Raw genomic sequence first — 21,475 nt, 5'->3', positions numbered from 1 at the left:
ATTTTTGCGAATGCTAGTGGTAGGCTTTTGTATTTTTCTCAGAGCGTTAACTGTGACAACAACCACTGAGACTATGCATCTATCTGGATCGTGAGAGAATCTAGAAAAACGATTTCAGACAGATGTGAACCACCTATCTGTGGCTGCAAGTTGTCAACAGAAGTAACCTGCGAGAGCAATGTACACTTCGGCATCAGCCCACTCGCCACCTCAGAAATGCACGGCTTCCGTGGCTTCCTTTTCTGGGGCCATTTGAAATGCCTCTATTTTCCGCACCAACACTTAGCAGAGGATGCCAGCGAAGCTCGGGGTCGTCGACGAGCACAGCGTCCGCTCTGCCCGTCCAGCAGGGAGTCCCGCCGTGTGTCCGAGCCGGCTGGCGAGCGGCGGGCGCGCTTCCCACGCTGGCCGGGGCGCGGGGCAAGGAGCACCGCACCAGCCACTGCCAGGCCGGCAGGGCCCGAGAGGAGCAGCGCTGCTGAGGGCTCCCTTGCCAGCGACTGCCCCTGTCGTTGGGAGCAGGGCAGCCGAACCGAGCGGAGCCGCGCCGTGCGCTGGGGCGCGTTGGCAGGTGCGGTGTTACGGCAGTCCCAGCGCAGCCAGCCCGACTCCGTCCCGGACACTCGCGGGTCGCTGCGCTCGCCGGGGCGGGCGGAGATGTTAGCCCGGCCCCAGTCCCGCCTCTGCCTCCGCCGGGAGCCGCTCGGAGCAATTCCCACGGCAACCCAGGCTCGACCCCCCTTCCCAAACCCCGCCTCTGCTCCCCGCCCCACCGCTCCCGCCCGGCGGCCGCCGCCGGTCGGAAACAGTCCGTGTGTAAACTCGACGTGTCCGGAAAGGTGCGCGCCGCTCCCCGCCTCGCTCCGTGCCCGGCCGCGGGGCGCGCCCGCCGAGAGCGATGCTGGACCCTTCCTCCAGCGAGGAGGAGTCCGATGAGCTTCTGGAAGAGGAGCGGCGGGACGTGCTGGTGGCGGCGGGCGGCGGCTCGCCGCGCTCGCTGCCGCAGCCCGCCCGGGACTCGCGGGGCAGGGAGGCCGGGGCGGCACGGGCAGCCAGCCCTAGCCCTTCGGTGCTGAGCGAGGGCCGGGAGGAGCAGGAGCGCCTGCAGCGAGAGGAGCGGGAGAAGCGGCTCCGGCTGCAGCTCTACGTGTTCATCGCGAGGTGCATCGCGCACCCCTTCAACGCCAAGCAGCCCACGGACATGGCCCGCCGGCAGCAGAAGGTGAGCCCCCGCCTCCCCGCTCCCGCGCCCCGCCGTGTGCGCTCGTCTCCCATGGGCCATCCCGCGCCGTCCGTCCCGCCCGCCGGTGCCGCGCCGCCGCCGCCGCGGTGCTCCGGCCCGCAACAGGTTGAGCGGGGCCGCGGCACCGGCCGGGCACGGCGCGGGGAGCGCCGGCGGCGCTGCCGGAGCGGCTGCTGCAGGGCTGGGTGTCAGTGCGCCTTGCCTAAAACACACCCTTTATCTAGAAATCCGTCAGTCACCGGGGGTGAAGTCGTTTAAGTTTTTAGAGTTGCGCTCGAAGTCGCCGTGCGAAGGGCACAGGAGCGCAGGGAGCGGGCGCGCTGGGGCCGTTCTGCGGTGGAGGATATATTCCTGCTTCTTGGCGGTGCCTGATGGGTGGAATTAAACCTTCCAGAGGTGCCTGCTGCCAGTCGCGTTCTGACCGTCTGTACTCAACCCGAGCAAATTAACCCATAAAACACAGGTGAACGAGAAAACTATTTTATTTCATGAGTTATCGAGTGTGCTCTCTGTACATAGAAACAATCAACATGCGTGTTTGTGGTGAGAATGACCTTCTAATGAAGGTTGACCTAAGTTGTTCTCTGTGTCTTGTACGCGAAAGACAAGCTTTTGAGAACTGGCAGATGTGTGTAGGTATTTATGCTTATTCCCTCTTAATTTTGAGCTATTGAATAAGTAGTATACCTAAAGTTTTGGATTAAGGCACTATGTTTCCAGATAACTACTTAAAAGCTCAGTTCTTGAAATGTTTAATCTAAAAAATTGGGTTTTTACTTTCAGTTCTGTAAACAAACAAACTAATCCAAAACAAAAGAAACAAACAAACCCCCATTCTACATCACTTTCTAGAAGGATAGTGATAGGACACAAAAATTATTTAATTCTACTTGGCTTTTATAATTTTGATACTTCCATATGTCTAAGGGTTTGTAAAATCCAGTACTAAATGTTTTGGAGTATCTGAAGTATGCCTGCAGTAGGTAAGTAATTGTGTTTAGTGAATTCTCAGACAAGTTAATGTGGCAACATGGTAGTAATAATAAGATTGTTCCTGGAAGATTATTTTATTTATATTAAGTGTTAGGTACTTAAACTCTAGAGCCTGAATAGAGTCATCTTGTAAACAGAAAGCCAAAGAAAATCTGAAATAAATTTTTTCAACCCACTGGAAATTCCCTACCCAAATATGGAATCATCATAGAAATTACATTTTGAAGAGATATCTAGATCCCTATGAATGTGACTTCCCACTGGACAAAGCCAAAGCAGACTTGATGTAGTGTTGATATCAATCTAGGTTTAAGCAGGAGGCTGAGAAGCCTCCAGGGATGAGATCTCTCAATCTGTCTGTGTGACCTGCTCTACTGCTCCATTGCCCCCTCTTGATTAAATTTTCCTAATCAACTTCCAAGTTGCAGCCTGTGGCCATCAATTGCAGAAGATACTGAGCATTTAGAAGTTCTCACTGATCTAAGTCACTAAGTATAGGAACTGTTTTAAAAATAACTACTGTATTAATTATTTTTATTAATAAAATGTATTAAAAGAGATTACTGATGTGCAGCAGATGCAGAAGTAAAACTTGTGAATTTGTCTATGACCAATGAACAGACTGATTAACAAAATTTACTTGATACCTACAATTAAATACAGCTCTTGCTAATTACTATTTTTAAGTGAACTCTGGATTTTGCATTAATTGCTGTATGTACAAAGTGACTTTTGTCATATTTAGGAATTTAGCTGCAGAACAAGGATGACTTGTCTTTTCCTGGTCAGGAAATAGTGTTTTTAAATAAGACATAACACAAAAAATAAGTCTTTTGAAGAGTTGCACTTCTGTCTAGACCTAATGAAATGCACATAACCATGCTTCCTCTTCCTCAGTTTTGGATATATTACCCAGTAAATTATTGCATGTAGGGGTAATAGAGCTGGTCATGAGTTTTGAGAGTTCAGAGAACCTGCTTTGATAATTTGGGATTGCTGAGAGCTGTCTGAAGGAGCCCTCTTTTATGTCTAACTTCTGTTCTCTGCACTGCACGGTGGCCCCATGTCAGCTTTGGGAATGAGAGTGCAACCGTTTGTCTTAAACCATGTCCTGAAGATACTTTGTGTGACAGGTGGACTGGAGAAGAGATGACTGAGAGGGGACCTTATCAATGTATATGAGTATCTGAAGGGAGGATGTCAAGAGGATACTCTTCTTAGTGGTGCAAAGTAGTAAGACAAGAGACAGCAAGCAGAAACTGATGCACAGAAATTGCACCTGCATATGAGAAGGAACTTCTTTACTGGAGTGTGAGGAAGAACTTCTTTACTGTGCGGGTGATTGCACACAGGAGCAGATTGCCCAGAGAGGCTGTGGAGTCTCCCTGACTGGAGGTATTCAAGAACCATCTGGATGCAATCCTGTGCCATATGCTCTGGAGTGACCCTGCTTAAACAGCGAGGTTGGACTAGATGAACCACTGTTGCCCCTTCCAACCTTACCCATTATGTGATTCTATGACTCATATTCTATGGGATAAAAGTCTGTCTTATTTCCTGAATTAATTTTCTATCTGCTAAGATAGGATACAGATATGGACTTGATCTCTTGCTCTTTTGCTTCAGTTCTGACTTGTGTGACAGCATGTGGCTGGCTGTCCACTGTGAGCTGGCCTGAGGTTCCTTGCCTGCATTATGCAACTGGAACTGTTAGCTTCAGCATGCCCTGTCCATCATGGGTTATCCAAGGTGCAGTTTAGAATGACAATCTATGGTGCTGTGTCATTTCAGCTTGTGAACTCCTTGTAGTACTTTTGCACCGGCAGTCTTTCAAGAGCCTAATAATAGTATACACCCTGCTTAAGAGCAGAAGTAATTTGTTCCTTCTGCAAGTTCATTTGGCATATTGCTGAGCAAATATTGAGGAATGCAGTTTGCTTCCTTTTTAATGTGGAACACATTATCCAGTTAGGGAATGAGATGGAATTAATATATCAAGTATCTTTAACTGCCTTGTAATATCAGTAAGGAAATGGGTCACAGTATGGCTGGCTTCTTATGTTCTTGCTTTAGTATCAGATTAAAATGTACTATATGGTATCTTAAAACCACCATACTTAAGGACTCTGTTATACTAATTAAAGAATTTTGAATCCAGGCAGTGTTTCACTCCTCTGTTGTCCTTTCTTCTTCCTTCTTTTTTCTCGCTAAGTAAAATTAGCTCTGCTGTATTGTGATAGGTAAGGTTAACTAAAAAAAAAATTAAACTTTAAGAAAAAACAAGAACTAGTATAATTCGCCAGAGTCCATCAATTCCTCTATCTTGCTTTTAACGATAAAGTCAATGTAATTTAGCCCAGGGTTTGCTGAATCACATACTTTTATAACATGGCTCTTTGGTTTTTTTTCCTTAGTCTCTAGGATGCTTATGTGATAGAAGTACTCTTTTTTAACTGTTCAGAGTTAGTTGCCATTATATCCTGCCTTAATTTGGTTGCTAGTCGATTTTTGATAGAGAAGGGGGTATAATCAAATATTGGAGGTGTGGAACTGAAGCATGATGTTATTTTTCAAGGTGAGGTAGCATATCCTGATGAAGATGGAGTTAGCTCTACAGAGAAGGGCTAGTATGTATTTAGTAACATATTTTCAATAGATACTTGTGAACATTTAGTCGTGTATTTTCTACCTTGCAGAGAAATATTGATGCATCATCACATATTGTTCTTTTGTAAAGCAAATTTTGTCTGATGCTGGTTTGGACTGTCACTTTTCTGTAGCAACTACTTTTCTTTTTGAGTCCCCTCAAACATATTTCACCATTTTTTTCTTCTGTCTCTTCACTCCTCCTTGTTTTTAGTCCCAACAAAAGAGAAGACAATTGTTAACTAAGCCTGTTCCTCTTTCTTCTGTTCTCCTACCCCAGCCAAACCGAATCTCAAACCACCAGATTGAATTTGTCCATAGAATGAGATTTAGTGAAAGAAATTCACTTGTTACTGTCTTCCATCAAGGGAAAGTCGTGTGTGTGAACATATATTATATATGAGTATATAAGTACTGAGTCAGTGATTAGATGATGGCCCTGGTAACTACTGTTTGTACAAATCAGTTGTAGACCCATATGCACCTACCCAGTAGTGAGTGTACCTACTCAGTGAATGTACAGAACCGAAGGGTTCTGTATCTGGGGGGTTAAATCAGAGTTGAAGTTCCTGGGGAAGGAAGGGACAACAAAGTGCTACAACTAACTCACAAAAAAAAAAAAAAAAAAAAAAAAAAAAGTGTGTTTTCTGTTTTTCCTGTGTTTTTCTTTCTCAAAATCCAATAAAGGGAGAAGAAAATCCAAGAAATCCAAGACTAAGGGAGAAGTAGCACTCCTAGGCTAAACAAGATTTTTTAATGTATGAAAGGCTTAGTGCATCAAAGCTGTTAATTCAAGTCTTGCTTTCATAGGTGATAGGTATTAGAAATAATTGATCTAGCCATGTAGAATTCATAACTGAGTGAGTTTACTTCCTGAATACTTGATAACCTATTTTCCTTCCATTCCTTCTCTCCCATCCAGCTATTAAATCATGAATAGCTCAAAAGCAGTGACTTCTAGCTAATTCTTGAAAATAGGAGCAGTAGTCAGTAATTTATTTTCATCTGAATTTTGTGCATTCTTTCTTCTTTCTTGGACTTTATCCGTAAAGGAGAGTTTTATAATGGTACATGTTCACTACACAACAGTGTCAGGAAATACTGGTTATGGGGCTAGGCTTCATTCTCTGGATTGCAGTTTTATTCCCAGTGTTTGTCTTTCTTCTGTCTCAAGCCCTGTGTCTCCTTGCTTTTGAGCTGGTGATGTGTATCTGCTTATTTATTGGCTAAGCATATTTTGGGAAAGAAAAATTGTCTCTTGGCCTCTGAACATGCTTCATTAGATTTCCTTTCTGCATTGCTAAGGTAGCAAGGAGAATGCATCCAAAACCATTGTTTTCAGAAACTGTAGACACATATCAGAGAACAAACATAGCTATAAAACTTGTTCATCCGGTCAAAATTCTGCTAAACGTCTTTCTAGGAACATGTCTTCCAATTCTACCTTCATTGCTTCCTTTACAAATTTCAGTTCTTTTTGTAGTGTTATAGAAAGTAATTTTTAATCAAGTTGATTTCCTTATTTTTCCCCATAACACCTTGTCATTGAGCTCTAAGCTGTGTATAGTTTTTAGTCAAATGAGTATAGAGAGTTCTGGTAAATCCTGTCAAAACCCATAATATGGTAGCCTACAGACCTGTCTATGTGTTGAGACAAGGTTATTCACAAATAGATCTTTCTACCCCTGTGAGAACCAGCTATTTGGGGAAGAAGTTGGTTTTGCCTGCAGTTAGGAAAGTTGCTCCCCGTGGGCAATTGAATCGGCCATGGCTGAAGAAGTACTGAAGGGTGATGAGAGAAGCAAAGCCTCCTAGTAACCAGTGCCACTTTAGAAATGACAACCCATCAGAGTTGTGTTTTAATCTTAAATTCTTCTTCTGGCCTACCAGCTCAGCATGGATCAGTGTGGCTTGGCCAGAAGCTGGCGGTGTGCTGGGAAAACCACATATTGGTAAACAGCTGTGTAATGAAGTGAACATGTTTGGACAGTCTGCGAACCTGGTCTACTATGATGAAAAATTTATCACTCTCTTCTTTTGCCTGCCTTGTTTTTGTTTTCACTGCCTATTTTACCTATACTTGCCTTTGAAATTTGAATAGTTCTTATTAGTGGATGGAACTTTTTTTTTTTCTCTGAATGCCTAACTTCAGGTTGTTTCTTTTTTTCTGTCACACACAACGTTTGACAAATATGTTAACTCTGTTGGCAAATACCCAGTTTAATGTGCCTGTGGAAGACTAGTTATTAGGTTTTTTTTCTACAGGGGAGCTGACAGGAGGAAAGCTTGAAGGATCAGTTGATTGCCACCCTCTCTTCAGGGACTGTATGGGGGAATTGTCTGGCTGGGCTGCCTTGCATTTCTAACCCTTTGCAGTTGTTATTCTCACATTGTATTTTGTGTATCTGAACTGCTGTAATTGGTGATTGAGAGGCAGAAATACCAAATCAGCTCATCTTGTCTTTAATACTTTCTCAGACATCATCTGTGAAATGTACTCATTGATGCTGTGGAATAACAAAGCTGAGGAAAATACTTTTTCCCCCTCTGAACTGCACTCCTTTAGCTGCCTGAGGTGCAGTGTATCAAAATATCAATTACTACATGCTGTCTTTAACTGTACGCTATTGCCAGAGCAGAAAATACTGTTTGGTTGCTAGTTGACTATTCATTGAGCAATGTATTTCTGTAATAGCAAATTTTCAGTTTTTCCCCCTTGCTCCCCCATGCAAACCTATTGTCACCAGTTCATGTTTGGGGACGCTACTAACCAATTGCCTTTCCATTTTCATGCTGGATATTAGAGTTGGTTTTTCTCTTTCTGGCTTTGTACCATTTATTTTTAATACTGGTGAATATCATCCTGAAGTTGCTTTTAATATGTATTGGCTTGCTTTTTTAATGTACCTTTGTATTTGTGTTCTAGTCTCCCATTATCCTTGTTTTTTCCTTGTGTGTAGATATCCCTTACTTTGCTAGCTTAACATATCCCTGCCTCCTGCTGCTTCCCTTGCTACGAGTGGAAAGCTAATAGCTCAGGGACAAGACTTGCTTTATTGACTGGAGAGTTATCCTTAGAGGAAGATGGGATGATGTGTTTGTTGTCTGCTAGGAAAGTGCTTGGCTTACTGCCTCACCTCTGCTCATTGAGGGATGTGTTTTGGGGTGTTTGTCTTTATGCCTTGACTCTGGTTCTGTATTTAGTTGTACTGAGCCCCAATTAGTATGTTACTCTCTCTGAACCAGGTACCAGGCTGGTTCTCTAAGGTATCTCAGGTATCTCTAAGGCTTTTAAACATTTAATCCTGAAGTCAGTTTTCATATAGGGTTTTTTTGGCACATTAGCTGCAAACATGCCTCCTATATTTCTTTCCAAGGTACTCCTCTTGCTACCAGCTGATGGCAGTTGCATGCACAGGTCTGGCACTCAGACTTCTCTTTGACTTCTGTCTCTTGCCATTCAGCATGGGAGGCAGGGTGAGGAACAGAGTCTTCTAAAGTCCTTCTCATTTGCCTAATGCCTCTCTCCAGTGCCCATTTCTGCCTAGAAGTGCTGGCACTGAATTGAAAGCAGCCCAGTTCTTGTGTGTTGCAGCTCATTCCCCCAGGTTTCAGAATAGCAGCTGTGAAAAGGCAGTTTTCAGTTTGTTGCTGTGTGTGGGAAAGTCTGAGCAGCAGAAGAGATAGAGTGTTTGCATGTTGGTACCAGGCTGCATCAGCTTAAGCTTTCATTTTGAAGGTTATTTTCTCAGCCATAAGCATTGAAGGCTTTTCATTTTGTATTTAAAACTCCCTAGAAGTTGATGGTACTTGCTCAATAGAATTTATTTCTGGTCCTTATTTATTTTGCAGTGAGGAGATAAAGCATATGCTTCTCTTCAGTGCTTCATGCATGCTTGTATGCATGAGTTCAAGAATGTTCTTGAGTGTTTTTCCTGTCAGGAAGGGGAAAAGCATTAATTAACAGCATTGTGAAGAATGAACAGAGGTACAGTGAGTACTCCTTTAAATATGTGATCTGGTGAATCAAAATTAGAAAAAGAGAAGGTGATTATACAAGAATTTTTCTACAACTTTGTTTCCGTTTTTTTTTCTCAACCATTAATTATTCATTTATGTTCAATTGTCTTGTCTCTGGGGTTTTAGGAATAGAGGCTGGCAGTTTCTGTGTAATGAAAGTGCTGGAGGGATACTCTGAGTGATAGACACAAAAAGAATCCTTAGGATAATACTTTGAGTAGACTTGTTTGGGCCATAGCCAAGGATGTGGAAGAAAGGACAAGTACACAGGGCATAAATGAGACTTCTGAAGAGATGGTATACATCTACAACGATTAGAGGAGAAGTAGCTACCAGTGATGGAGAGTTTCATGGACTAAGTTGAGAAAGTGTATGGAACAGAATTAATTTTGGAGTAGAGTAACTGTTCAGCAAGGACAATGACAAAGTTAAAGAGGAATGAATTTGTAGCAGGCAAATCCATTGGTCATGAGAGTTATGCTTTTCAGTATCAAACAGAAATGAAAGAGGAATATCTTGGGGGATGAGTTTGCAGGAAAGACATTGGTCTAGAAAAAAGGATAATGATTTAACTGCTAAATAAGGGAATAGTCTTAAAATCTATGCTAGTGTAATACAGAATAGCTAGGGCAAAGAGCTGGTGAGAAAAATGGTATGCAGAAGTTGGACTGCATGAAAATCAAAGCAGTAGCATATACTGCACTGGGGAAAATTGTTTTTTTTCTGCAGAAAGTTGGAGTTGTTTTATATGTTTAGGTTGTTCTAATGGTGAATTCATGAGTTTTCTTTTTCTAAGAAAAAATTCACCTTCAGGCAGTCTACGCCAAATGCTTATCTTGCTGCCTTTTGCTGGGAAACATCCCCAGTTCGTGCCTATTGCTCATAAATTCCTTGATTTATTTGTAAATTATGTATTCTGAGGCCTTGTAGCAGGGTTATTTCTTATTCAGAAGTGTTCTACAAATGTTTCTCCACTCCACCTATTTAATACATCAAATACATATTATTGCTAAAATATTAATATTGACGTTTTAATTTTTTTTATTGTTTTGACCTCCTTATGGATGGAGCATAGGCAAAGAGAAGAAATAAAAACAAGTAAGAGGTTGTTTGGTATAGATCTGCTATTAAATCATCTTAGAAATCAGTTCCCCTTTCACTTTCTTTTCCTTTCTACAGTGTCATTAAAAGGCAGAGGATTTTTCAGTCTTCTACCAGTGGGGATTTAAGAGTAAGTAGTGGTGTTATGTGGAGATGGAAGTTAACAAACTCCATTAGAATTTTTCTTTTTGTAGTGATCTTCAGATAGCTGTTGGAGTATTTGCCTGAATAGACACTTAGATTCTGCTTGCGGTGACTTAACTCCAAATGCAGTATCATTCTCATAGCCACACATGTGCTACGCACAGTAGTGATTCTGAGCATACTAGTACATGGTTATGAAGTAGCTAGATGTGTTTTAGCTTAAATATTCTGACAGTCTTGTTTATATGACTTTGGGTTCTTTTCAGCATACTTTGTCTCCCAAGTTAATTTAGTTTAAAAACACTACTTGAGATTAAGGCCAGCTTTTAAAGTTGTCTTTCTCTGCCATCCAAGTATTTAGGTACTTAATAACTTAATGTTCCCAGGCCTTCTACTGTGGTAATAAATATTATAAAATTATATAAATGTTATATAAAGCTATTATAAGACTAGCTATGCTTTGTGAATATAAGCCTTCTGTTTTATCACCTGGAATATAAAAACCAAAATATCCTACAGTGGAAAGCTGAAAATTACAAGATCCAGCTGTGCGTGCATACATAATCGATGTATTTTGCTCATGTGTTGCTGAAAGGAAGTGTTGTTCTTAACTGTGTAATGTAAAGCTAATCTGTTTGTTCTGCAGATCAGTCACCCACTGATACCAGGCTGTGCCAGTATTTTTGTGTGTGAGTCTCTCTCAGACACCCTGATTGTAGGATGTACCTTACAGGACTTCTGTTAGCACCAGATGAAAATTTGTTTGTCTCCTCTTTGCCCCCACTACCAATAGCCTGGGGTGGGGAATTTTTAAAACCTCTTTCCTTGCTGAATCACCCAGAAGGTCAGTGGCATGCTGTGAACAGAGCTGTTGTTGCCTTTGCTTGACTCTTCCTCAAACTTTAATTGGAGCAACTGGATTACACCAGTCTTTCTGCTGCTTTAATATACCTTACTGTCTGTAGGTGAAAAACACTGTGTAAGAAAGAGAAGTATCATTTATTTAAAAAAATAAAATTATTCAGATTATTACTAAACGTCTAGCTGTTTTATGTGTTCTGGATATTTAAACACTAATGGTTTATTAACCCATTGATTGCTAACAACATTTGGTCAAAACTCAGTCCAGAATGGCCTTCAAGAGGCCACAGAGGCATAATAAAATCAGCAAACTGGGTAAAGCCTCCATACATGACCCTCTTGCTGTATTACAAACTGTGTATGTTACAAGTGCACTTAACTATAGAAAGCAGCACAAAAGGGTAGGAGACTGTACAGGCTGGCAGGCTGTTTCACTGTACAGATGTACTTTTCTGGTGTCACACTGCTTGCCAGTGTAGACGTGACTTCAGAAAGTCAGAGAGATTTAATATACTTCATTTAATATAGAGTCAAGAAAGAGAGATGGAACCTAAATGAGATAAGTAGCGCAACAGGGACACAAGAGTCTCCTTTCTGAGCCATTAAAGCAGGACAGCATATGCAATGCAAACATAAAAACAACTGAAATAACAAAGTAATAAGAGTCTTGCTAAGTCTGAAGTTAATTAGGGGCAACAAACTGCCCCTAATTACTGAAAAGCTGCCTGGGATACTAATTAAAAGAACTGATTATAAGAAATAGAATGAATAATTAATGACTAAGAAATAATTTTCAAGAGTATCTTCAGAGAGCAAATAATGTGCCCTTGGAAAATATTGTGACACACTGAACCATCCACTGAATCTAATCCTGCAGATAGACCTGAACTATCTTGCAAGTTTGCTCTGCTTATGCTTTCTATTGCTGAGGCAGGGACTAATAGGGGCAGAATGACAGGTAAAATAGGAATAGTATTTCCATTTCAATATCAAATGCTCTCTTCAATAGACTTCAATATGACTTCAATAGAACCTGCTTATGAAATACGCCAACACAGTGTATTTTGTTTTAATAGTTGGCTTTGCAATAGTTCGCTTCTCATAGAGCTGAGAGTGGTCTTGGGTTCTTGCAGGGCCCTCTGGGTAGCATCCTCTGTGTTGATTAGTAGCATGTGTGTCTGTAGCAAGTGTTGGCTGTTAAGTGTATGGCCCACCAAATGGACTGTGATTTTTTGATGTTCTTGAAAAAACAGCAATATGGAAATTACATCTGACAAAATAAAAATTGAAAGTTTAAAGATTTATCTTCTCAAGTTCAATTAATAAGGCTTTTTTATCCTAAGCAGTTCTTCAAAGGGGCTAATCAGGGATAAAGTTTTATCCAGGCATCTGTTTGGGTATTCTCACCTAATTGGCACTCCTTAATTTAATAATTTGAACTGTTTTTAATAGCCTTAATCCTCAATTACATTTACACATATATAAAAATTTAGATAGGAATAAATAAAAATGAATGCTTGGAAGCATTAAACCCAAGGAGCAATTTCCTATACTGATTCTAAGTCTCTACTGGAGGCTGAGGTGCGAGGCTGCAGGTACCCCAGGGTGCTGGGGTGCACATGAAGGGAACATGGGTCTTGAAGTAGTTAGGCTGGACAATCAACCCACTGCTGTGTGATGTCCATCTAAGACAGGCATGATATTTAATTCTCAATGATCGATCTGTGATCATTGTAGTGAGCCCTTCTTTATGTGGGATTCATCTTCACAGAGGGACCAACCCCAGAACTGAAATACCCATGTCCTTTGTAGTATCTTTTAGTTGTTCTGAGCTTCAATAGATTCATCAGGATGTCCTTGGTCCCATGAGGGTGTGTGTTGCAATGAATTGATTACTATCTGTTTGGTCCCATAGGGTTTTGTGTTGCAATGAATTGATTAGTATCTGTATGGTCCCATAAGGTTGTATGCTGTAACCCTGAATGTGTTCACATCCTGGAAGAAGGATGTGAGCACAGTGGACTCCTGTGTGCTCCAAGTGAGACCATGATCCATGGCAGAGGCAAGCAGGGAAGAAAGCTGTAGGTACTATGGAAGGGGATTAGAATGAGTGCTGCACTGCATGTTATGATCTCCTTGGCTTTAAAGCTATGCATTAAGCATAAAATACTGAAATAGAAGTTACTTAATACTACTACTTTTTCAGAAATGTATTTTTATTTGTTCTGTTTATTGTAGTAGAACTTGTAAATTGCCATTTAATTTCTTTAAAAACAAACATCACACACTCCCAGCCTTCCAAACCAAGCCAACAAATCCAACATCCCAAACCCTGCAGATGTGTATTTCTGCCTTGGCTTTTGTAGTTTTTTCAAAGACAAGACTCCTAAACCTTGTAGTAAGGAAGCAAAGATATTCATATGAATTGTGTTGATAGTGAAGATTTTATTTTTTATTAATATTGAGCTTTTAGAATTGATCTGATTTCCTAGGGCTAGGTCAGAGTTCATTCTGTTGAAATGAATACACTGAATTTATAGTATTCTATTTCTGCTTTTTAATTTTTGAGGGCATAAGACTTAAGTATTTTGCTTGGTTTTATATTTAGGATGGATTTGTACCTTGCCTGCAGACATTTGCTTTGGAAGCATACATCTTCTTGGTGTGAAGGGTAATTTATTTTCCTAATTTGATTGAATTTTTGATTTTTTTCTTATAGTGGAAAAATAATGAGTATAACAGGAAAACAGCTATCTCAATTATGTGGTTTAAAAAAACAGTAAGACAAAATTCTCCTCCTATACTGCACAACTGTAGAGATAGTGCTTACCTTTTACTCAGTCTGATTTTAGTGAGGCTACAGAGCAGCCGACGCAGCCATCATAAGTCACTTCTTGGGGAAAAAAAAGAAATTTATCTATTTTATTTTTAGTAGTGATGTGGTTAGGCTGGAACAGCTGCTTCATATTGGTGGTCAGACTAACACTGCCTCAGTCAGTGCTAATAAGATAAATGGGGTAATGCCTATTGACTATAATAGCTGGAGTAATATGTCTGCTCAGAGATTGAGTGAAGGGGTGTGAGGAGCTGCAGCTCTGAGCAATACAGATGGTCAGTGATGCAAATCCATTTCAATCTATAGTGCTGGAGAATCTGGAAAATGAACAGAATTGCATAATAACATCAGAATAAGATAGCCTCTAACCTTTGTTTTCTGAAAGGCTGAAGTATTCAGGGAGAAAATCAGTTGTTTTGTCAATGGGGTGAACCCATCCTTGGACAGGATGTGCATTTGTGTGTGTAAGGCAGGTGTCAGCATGTACTCACCACAGCCATTCATATGAATAAGTAATAAAAATATAGTACTTAGGGTACAAAAATGGAAAACTGTCTCAAAATACTAGTAAGTTGCTTGCTAATTTTGAGCCTAATAATTTTAAACCAAATAAAGCATCGAAATAATATGTTGGCTTTCTTTTTCCATTGCAAGTAAATAAATTCGTGCAATCAATGCAGAAGAGTGAGAAAGATCAAGATGGACTAAACTAATCCTGTTTTGAGGAGGATTTGATTGTCTGAGTTAGGGACATAATTTCTGATGCAGTAGCTTCTAAATAGCTTAATGTGTGTATTTGCAAATTGTGTTCATGCAATTAGGAAACCAAAATAAGGGCTATTTTTTGAAAGGTGGCACAAATAGGAGAGCTATAGATTTTCCCTCAATGTATTGTGTGAAAACAGGTATTTTATCCCCCTGCCAGTTCACAAAATTCTTTTTGAATCACCAGATATTTACCAGGGAGCACATCTGCTGCCAGACAGCTCTGCTACTGTATTTGTGCCTTTCACAGAACATGTAATAAACCAGGCTAACAAAGCTGCTGGGCCTCAGGTACACCAAGTAAACATGCTGGCAAATATCATGGCTGAATGAAGTTGTGAATTTGCTGTAGGATGGGAAGATGATATTGCAAAATCATTGCAAAGCTGATGAATGTATTCAACACACAGACAAGTTACTGTTTATCATACTTGAACTACAAATGGGAAGGGACCTCCTGGGTTCCGTCAGTCTCATGACCAAAAATAAGATATCTTTTCTCTTTGATAAGCAGGTGAAATTTCACTTAGTAGGTATTGCTACTGTTTTTCCTTACTCTAATAGTTGTGAGACTTTTGTTTCCCAGACAAATGCATTTGCAGGTTTGGTTTATACCCACTTCCTGTTCTGTCAGCTCTGCCCTTCAGCTGTAATAACAGCTTTTCCTTCCTGAAGGATTTAGTAGAGGATGGTGTCTCATTCTCCTGCATGAAACTATCCAAGGTCTGAGCCACCCATCAGGCAGTAATTTCTCTTCTTCTCTGAATGTCCTAACTGCCTTTATCTGTAGCTTTTGCAGCTGGAATTAATGCCCCCTTGTTCTCATGTCACATGAACATGATGCCTGGAGTGTGCTAAGGCAGTGCATTTGAGCCTTCAGCTTAGAGCAGCCAAGGAGAACAAAAATATTGCAGAAGTTGTTGTGAGTCCTGGCCTGAAGTTTGGGATGCTGAATTTCACCACATTTTGGTTACCACAGCTCCTGGGGTGGCTGTTTTCCAGTACATCTTTTTATCCAGTACGTTTTTTTTTAATCCACTCTGTGTGCTAGTGCGTCCCAGCCCTGAATGCCAGTATCAGTCTTCCGATTCAGAATATTTGTAATCATGTTCCTGTTCTCTCTGTCATAACAACATGGAAACATTGTATTTATGGTCAATTTTCAGCTACCTTTCCTTCTATTTCTCCTTTAACAGTTACCTTCATATTTTTGGAGTCTTTTTGCCCTTTGTGGCAGTATCTCCGCTGTGTAACTGTTGTCTAGATAAGATCTACAGCATTCTTCTAGCCGGAAAGCAAGAATAAAAAGACTTGATTTTTATAATCTTTTAAATAAATAGTGACTTTTTAATCCTTCCTATTCTGGGTCAGCTATTACTCCTTACCCTGACTCTAAACTTATTTTTATGTCCTTATCCTATGGAGTCTATGCTTCTCTGCATATAGAGACCTGCTGCCCTCTTTTGGGAAGGAGGATATTTTGGTCGATGCTGGATATCTTTCAGACTCTTCTAAAGAGTTTGAACACTGGCTTATTCAGGTCTCTCAACTCTTCAGATGACAGAATTGACTAACTCCTCTTAATTCCTTGACACAGAGAATAAATTACCACTTCTCAGTTTCCAGGCTAAAGAGATCTTCCTGACAAAATGCAAATTGCTGAGACCAGATTTGTGTTCAATAACCATGCCTATCAGCAAGCTCTCAAAATAATTAAGTGCTGTGGTGATAAAGAACAAGACTTGTTCAGTGGCACAATTTGAATGAATTCACTTGCAGTATTGCTGTGTTCTAATTTGTTTTTATCCCAACTGCCATCAATAGTCTTGAGTTCCTGGTTGTCCAGTAAGGTTCTAAAAAGGCTGTTCCTGGCATTCTGCCCTGGCCACATTTGGCACACTGCAGAGCAGAGTTTACAAAACATCTGTTAGGTCAAGCATTTTGTTGACCACAGGAGGTTAAATACTGATTTCTCTATAGAATCTGTCTAGACTTGTGAATTTTCACTATACTTTTGCATATGATTTGAATGCTTGTAGAAGTAATGTATAGCATGAATAACGTGCATAACAGCAGCATTTGGAGTTAATCCTTCCCTCTAAAATATTGAACCTGTGCTTTTGTTTTGCAACCCAACACAAGAGTGAGTTACTTATGGTCCTGTGTCATCTTTTATTCTGCCTGTAGTGTGGTAATTCAGGCATCTCCCAGCATTGGAAAGTTAGCCTTGGCCTGTTTGCCTTACTCCTACTCAGCATTTTTAAGTAATAATTTAGGAAAAGCTGTTACAAAGTATATACTGTGAATTTTTGTGAAGGTCAGTCATTTTTTCTGTGCTTCTTGAGACTGGTGCTTGTGCTGGGGACCAAGTGAATCACTTTGAAAGTCTTACTCATGTTCCTGTGTGGTTTAATTGCACAAAGTTAAGCAAACCTCATTCACCACAGCTCTTCCACTTCTCACACTCCTCAACCGTACTGGATTTTATGGAATGGCATATATGTCTTTTGGTTTAGGCTTGCGTTGCGTGGTCCTTTGCACCAGAAGGAAGAAAAGCTTTAGAAAGGAGAAGAAATTCCTGTCAAATTCAGTTGGTAGTCTCAGTAGAAGAGTGGAGAACTGGGCGTTGGAGGAAGGAATAAGCTCTCTCTCTGGAAGTTCTGATTTTTGTATGCTTCGATCCTTCATCATTATGCCTTCTGTGCAGAACAGGAAGAATATCAAAGTATTGCTCCTCTACTGTAACTTTGAAAATAATAGAAATACTGAAAGTTGGGTTCTGTCTGAAGTTTGGAAAGGAAATTACATCTCTGGAATATCAGACTACCCCCTAGCTGCCAGTGCAATAGCTATGTAGTAAATGTCAGCACAGTTCCTCTGACATATACATAATCACTGTGCCATTTTTTTTTTTTTTTTTCTGTGACAGTGGGAGGGATGGACATCAGGAATACTGCTCTCTTGCCTTTTGGTTAGATACATAGACTACCAATACAGTGTATACCAAAGTTTTCTTAGGCAACTTTTCCAGGATTAAAGATAAGTATTTACTCCTGACTTAAACTGGGAAGGCCGGGAGGCTTTCAGCCAACTTCCTTTCATTGTTTCCTTCAAACATCTGATCTTATCTGCCGTCATGTTATTAAATATGTGTGCTGTCCTGGAGCCACTTAACCTTTTCCCCTTTGCCTGTCTGCTGTGCCCTGCTCAGATCCTGGCCTTCAGGGGACTTGAGCAGGGAAACTTCTGTGGTTCACTGGGATTTTGCAGAAGTACATGCTCTGTGAATATATTGTGAAGTTGTAACTAAGCATTTATGGAGAGTAATAGCTTTAAGACTATTTTAGCCTTTTTTTTTCCCCTTTTTATCTTTAAGAAGGGAACAAAAAAAAAAAAAAAAAAGGTCACACCACTAAACTCTAATTAGAATAGCTTTAGAGAGACCTGCTTGATTTGCCTTTTGAGCTCTGTGCTCTGTCAGGTAGGTTTTGATCAAATGCTTTCCTGCCAGCATTCAGTTGTTAGCATTCAGTCTAAGTTAGTCACCAGTGAATTATGGTCTGTGATATGGTCCAAGTCCCATTGCTCTAGTTCTTTTCTCTTTATTGATTTCCATTCTCATTTTCATTATTGTCCTGGTCTCTCACTGCGTGCTTCCTAGTGCTTTTATTTTGTAGCTTTTCAGAATGAATGTCCATGAGTCATGGTTTGAAATAAAATGCTAATAATGACATTATGCAACACTTTGAAATAAGCATTTCTGAGATTGTTCCTTTTAATGGTAGATTTTGAGAAAAATCATACCACTCTGCAATGATAAGGCAGTAGGAATTAGAAAAAAAGAACAGACTGGTAAACTTTAACATTTTAATTTAAATACCTCTTTCTTGAATAGGTTTGCCAGCATCAGGAAGAGTGATAAAATTTTCTTGGCCATTTCCTTTAAGCAGAAATCAAGAAATTAAATCATAATATATAATTATATATATACACTGATCTAAATAATGGCTAAATAGTGTTGTGTCCCCTTTCACTATGGGTTTCTGTCTTTAAGAGTGTGCAGATGTTAAATGCTAGCTCCACCAAGTTGTCCAGAGGGACTTAAGGTGGTAAGGCCATGGAGCCAAGCATTATATTAAAATAGGTAAATTTGAGCATGGACTATTGTGATATGAAAACTTGCCAGGTTTTGACTGTTTCTAGTCAGCTGTTGGGTCTATAGTTCTGGGTTTGTTTCTAAACTGTGAGATTTCCACATTCCCCTTTGTTTGAATGGTTTCTTTCTCCCTGGAAGTAGTACTTTTTGAAGACCTACTGATGAATGTGGGAAACACATCTGATAGAAGTTTATGTGTCCCTTGTCTTTTCTTATCTTTACAACTCTCTGTACAGTTCTCTTGAAAGTGAGACCATGGAATGCAGCTGCAACTGAAGAAGTTTCATGATAATGCTTTGCAGAAGTACAACGCCCATCCTCGCTGCTGTTCTTTAATGAAATACTTGTGATCATGTAATCTGAATACTGTAATTTTTATAATTATTTTTCAGGAGTCTAAGTATTGGCAGAGAAGTCAATACACGGCGTAAGGATAGGCAGATGAGAGGAGGAATCATTTGTTCTAGAGGAGGCAATCTGAATTTTCCCTTACTGATGGTGATGGACACCCTTGCTTGAATGTTTTGACTTTGAAGAAAACTTCAGAAGCATTAACAAAGGAAAACTCCTATTTGGCAAAATTTTCCAGAACTAAGCATACTTTTAGTTTGGGTAATATAGTGTTTCCTAGTACTTGGTATTTTTTCCAAAATTAATTTATATGGTTTTACCTATTTTGACAATGGTCCCTCTGAAGATCAGACATGAATAAGAGGAGCCCCTCAAACTCTTCACTCTTTTAGCTCTTCTGCTTTCAAGATACTAATTTAGTAAAATGAATAGGAATTACAAAACTGTTGGTGGTTGGGGACCTGCTGTTTATGAGTGTAAAAATAAAATCCATTGTTACAGAAGAGACAAGCATCTAAAAGACCTGGGTGATTTATACAGTGGTATCAAACATTAGTTGTCCGAGGCAAATCTGCTGTTATTTGACTTTAAAATACCTGTTAAGCTAATAAGCAGCTTAGCTTAGCAATTCCTAACTTAGGAGCACCTGGAGGTGATGAAAGGACTTTAGTGTTATTTGAGTGAAGTCATACCAATATGAATGGGTACTACTGCACTGAAAATTAGGTGTGTGGCAATAGCAGCCCACAGCTAGATTGAAAAATACCTTCTTTTTCTGATACTTCTTTCAGCCTCCTGTTCAGGAAGGGATGTGTTTGTGAATTCGCCTTAGAAGGAATTGTGGATTTTTGATAGGTGTGTTCATTTTGAAAGAAAAATAATGTACTATTCCTATGTTTATACAAGATTTCTGGGTGGAGGAGAATAATACTTAGCTTTAAACCAGATGACTCATGAAGAAATGTGAATTCATTCTTCAACATGTGGCACTGGGATTTTACTTTATATAACCAACATAGTAATCAATTTTTTTTTTTTTTATTTTAGATAACTCTGTAGCAGTTGTTTGTAGGAACAATATGATTTGTGTAAATATGCCTGAAAGTCCTTGTTGTTAGAAGTTAGAAATTTAGGCTGAATTTGCATTATTTGCATGGCTTTAAAATTTAGCAGACATGGAGATCAAATCCTGGAGGAAAATTCCTTGTCAAGAGATGAGGCAGTGTTTACAAAAGGCTCACAGAATACTGATTTATTTTCCTTATTTTTCTGTTGTTCTATACTATTTATGATTAAATAGTTCATTTTCTATTGTTATGAAAAAGGTGTTTTGTTTTTTTTTTTTGCTTACACAGAACTTTATTTTCTAAAGTAAGAGAAGCATTGTTCCTTAAGTGTTAACCCCCTTTAAGTGTGGATTTTCCACAAATCCTGGGTTATTGTGGATGTTGTGCACATGCTGCTGCCTTGTCATGATGCCAGAAACATCTGTTATTTTTGGGTAATGAAATGTTTCACTTTCAGAATATTTTTTAACCTGTGATGCTGTATCAGGGTGGAAACTGAGAGATGTAAAGTTTTGTGTCAGCATCTTTAGTGATGTCACAATTTTTGTATCCTACCTGCAATAAATGAGTCTGTGTGCTTTACACTATTATGTGCTGCAACCATCTTCACATATTTTACAAATAAAAGTATGGAAAATTTGCAGGGAACGTACTAATTATTGTAAATTTTAAAATCTTCCACATAGTAGGATTATTTCCCTCACTTCATACACTAAGAGACTTTATTCTCAAATGCTGTAATGTCAAAGTGGCAGCATTCTCATGGATCAGTGACAATCAGTGACTCAGAAATGAGTTAGCTAATTTTCAGTTCTGTATTTAACTGGAAAGATGAGTTTGCACATGCAAGAAGAAGCTTGGGGAGACAATATGTAAATTTGGGTACTCTTGTCTGGGCTCCCATTTAGTTAGGGGATATTTGGTCAGCAGAGACATGTGTGCATCAGTTCATTCATTAGGTCATCCACTCATTTGGGAAATTTATAAGGCGTGTACTGTAGAGTGACAAGCAACTTGCTCGGTTGGGTACACTGACTGCATGGGTAAGATCTCCACTGAGCACATGGAGGAATTTGAACATCTTTAACAGTGAAGACTCTGACCTTTCTGAGCATCTGTTCAGGCGTTTTACCCTCTGTTATGAGGGTAAAAAAATTTCTGTAGGTCTAGAGAAGAATTCCCCATGAGCTGAGTTCTCCAGCTGTAGGCAGTGTAGGTGGGACACAGCTGCCTGGGTCTCTGGCTAGTGGGCAGTGCTGACCTGGGGTGTCACTCAAGTTGTGGTAAGGAAT

At 40.1% G+C, this 21,475-nt stretch overlaps 1 protein-coding gene across 5 annotated transcripts in view; it reads left to right on the top strand.

Annotated features, from left to right (window-relative positions):
* Window positions 1–825: 825 nt before the first annotated feature.
* CADPS2 (calcium dependent secretion activator 2) overlaps window positions 826–21,475 on the top strand; it is a 281,254-nt gene continuing 260,604 nt past the window's right edge. For all 5 annotated transcript variants that reach the window (XM_053942794.1, XM_053942793.1, XM_053942792.1 and 2 more), the window contains exon 1: window positions 826–1,222. In XM_053942794.1, the coding sequence (XP_053798769.1) occupies window positions 899–1,222 (324 nt within the window). In that variant the 5' untranslated portion in view covers window positions 826–898. The remainder of the gene's footprint in view (window positions 1,223–21,475) is intronic.

The sequence above is a fragment of the Vidua chalybeata genome, chromosome 5, assembly GCF_026979565.1.
Source record: "Vidua chalybeata isolate OUT-0048 chromosome 5, bVidCha1 merged haplotype, whole genome shotgun sequence".
Lineage (NCBI taxonomy): Eukaryota > Metazoa > Chordata > Aves > Passeriformes > Viduidae > Vidua > Vidua chalybeata.
Note: the sequence above shows the minus strand (reverse complement) of the source record. Positions and strands in the feature narration are given on the sequence as shown.